General features: G+C 31.4%; 1 protein-coding gene across 1 annotated transcript in view; it reads right to left on the reverse strand.

Annotated features, from left to right (window-relative positions):
* The window catches only part of LOC108688538 (UPF0547 protein C16orf87-like), a 2,071-nt gene that overhangs the window by 637 nt on the left and 1,205 nt on the right, over positions 1 to 229 (reverse strand). Inside the window, exon 3 of the mRNA XM_018194842.1 lies at positions 7 to 188. Within this exon, the coding sequence (XP_018050331.1) occupies positions 7 to 188 (182 nt within the window). The remainder of the gene's footprint in view (positions 1 to 6; positions 189 to 229) is intronic.

The following is a 229-nucleotide window of genomic DNA, read 5'->3' on the forward strand; positions in this document are numbered from 1 at the left end:
TCTTGCAATATGAGAGAACAAGTGAGTTGTTTCTCTGGAGATAATCCATTGATTCCATCCATTTCGTCATCATCATCACCCATACCACTATTACTGCCATTCTTGCCCTTTCCCTTTCCTTTTCGTTTTTTCTTTTTATTCAACTGACGACAATCAATATCATTTGAATTGTCTGTAGTCCTTCTGATCTAAAATAAAATAAAATAAAATAAAATAAATAAAATAGCTT

Source organism: Atta colombica, unplaced genomic scaffold (assembly GCF_001594045.1).
Source record: "Atta colombica isolate Treedump-2 unplaced genomic scaffold, Acol1.0 scaffold105, whole genome shotgun sequence".
Classification (NCBI taxonomy): Eukaryota; Metazoa; Arthropoda; class Insecta; order Hymenoptera; family Formicidae; genus Atta; species Atta colombica.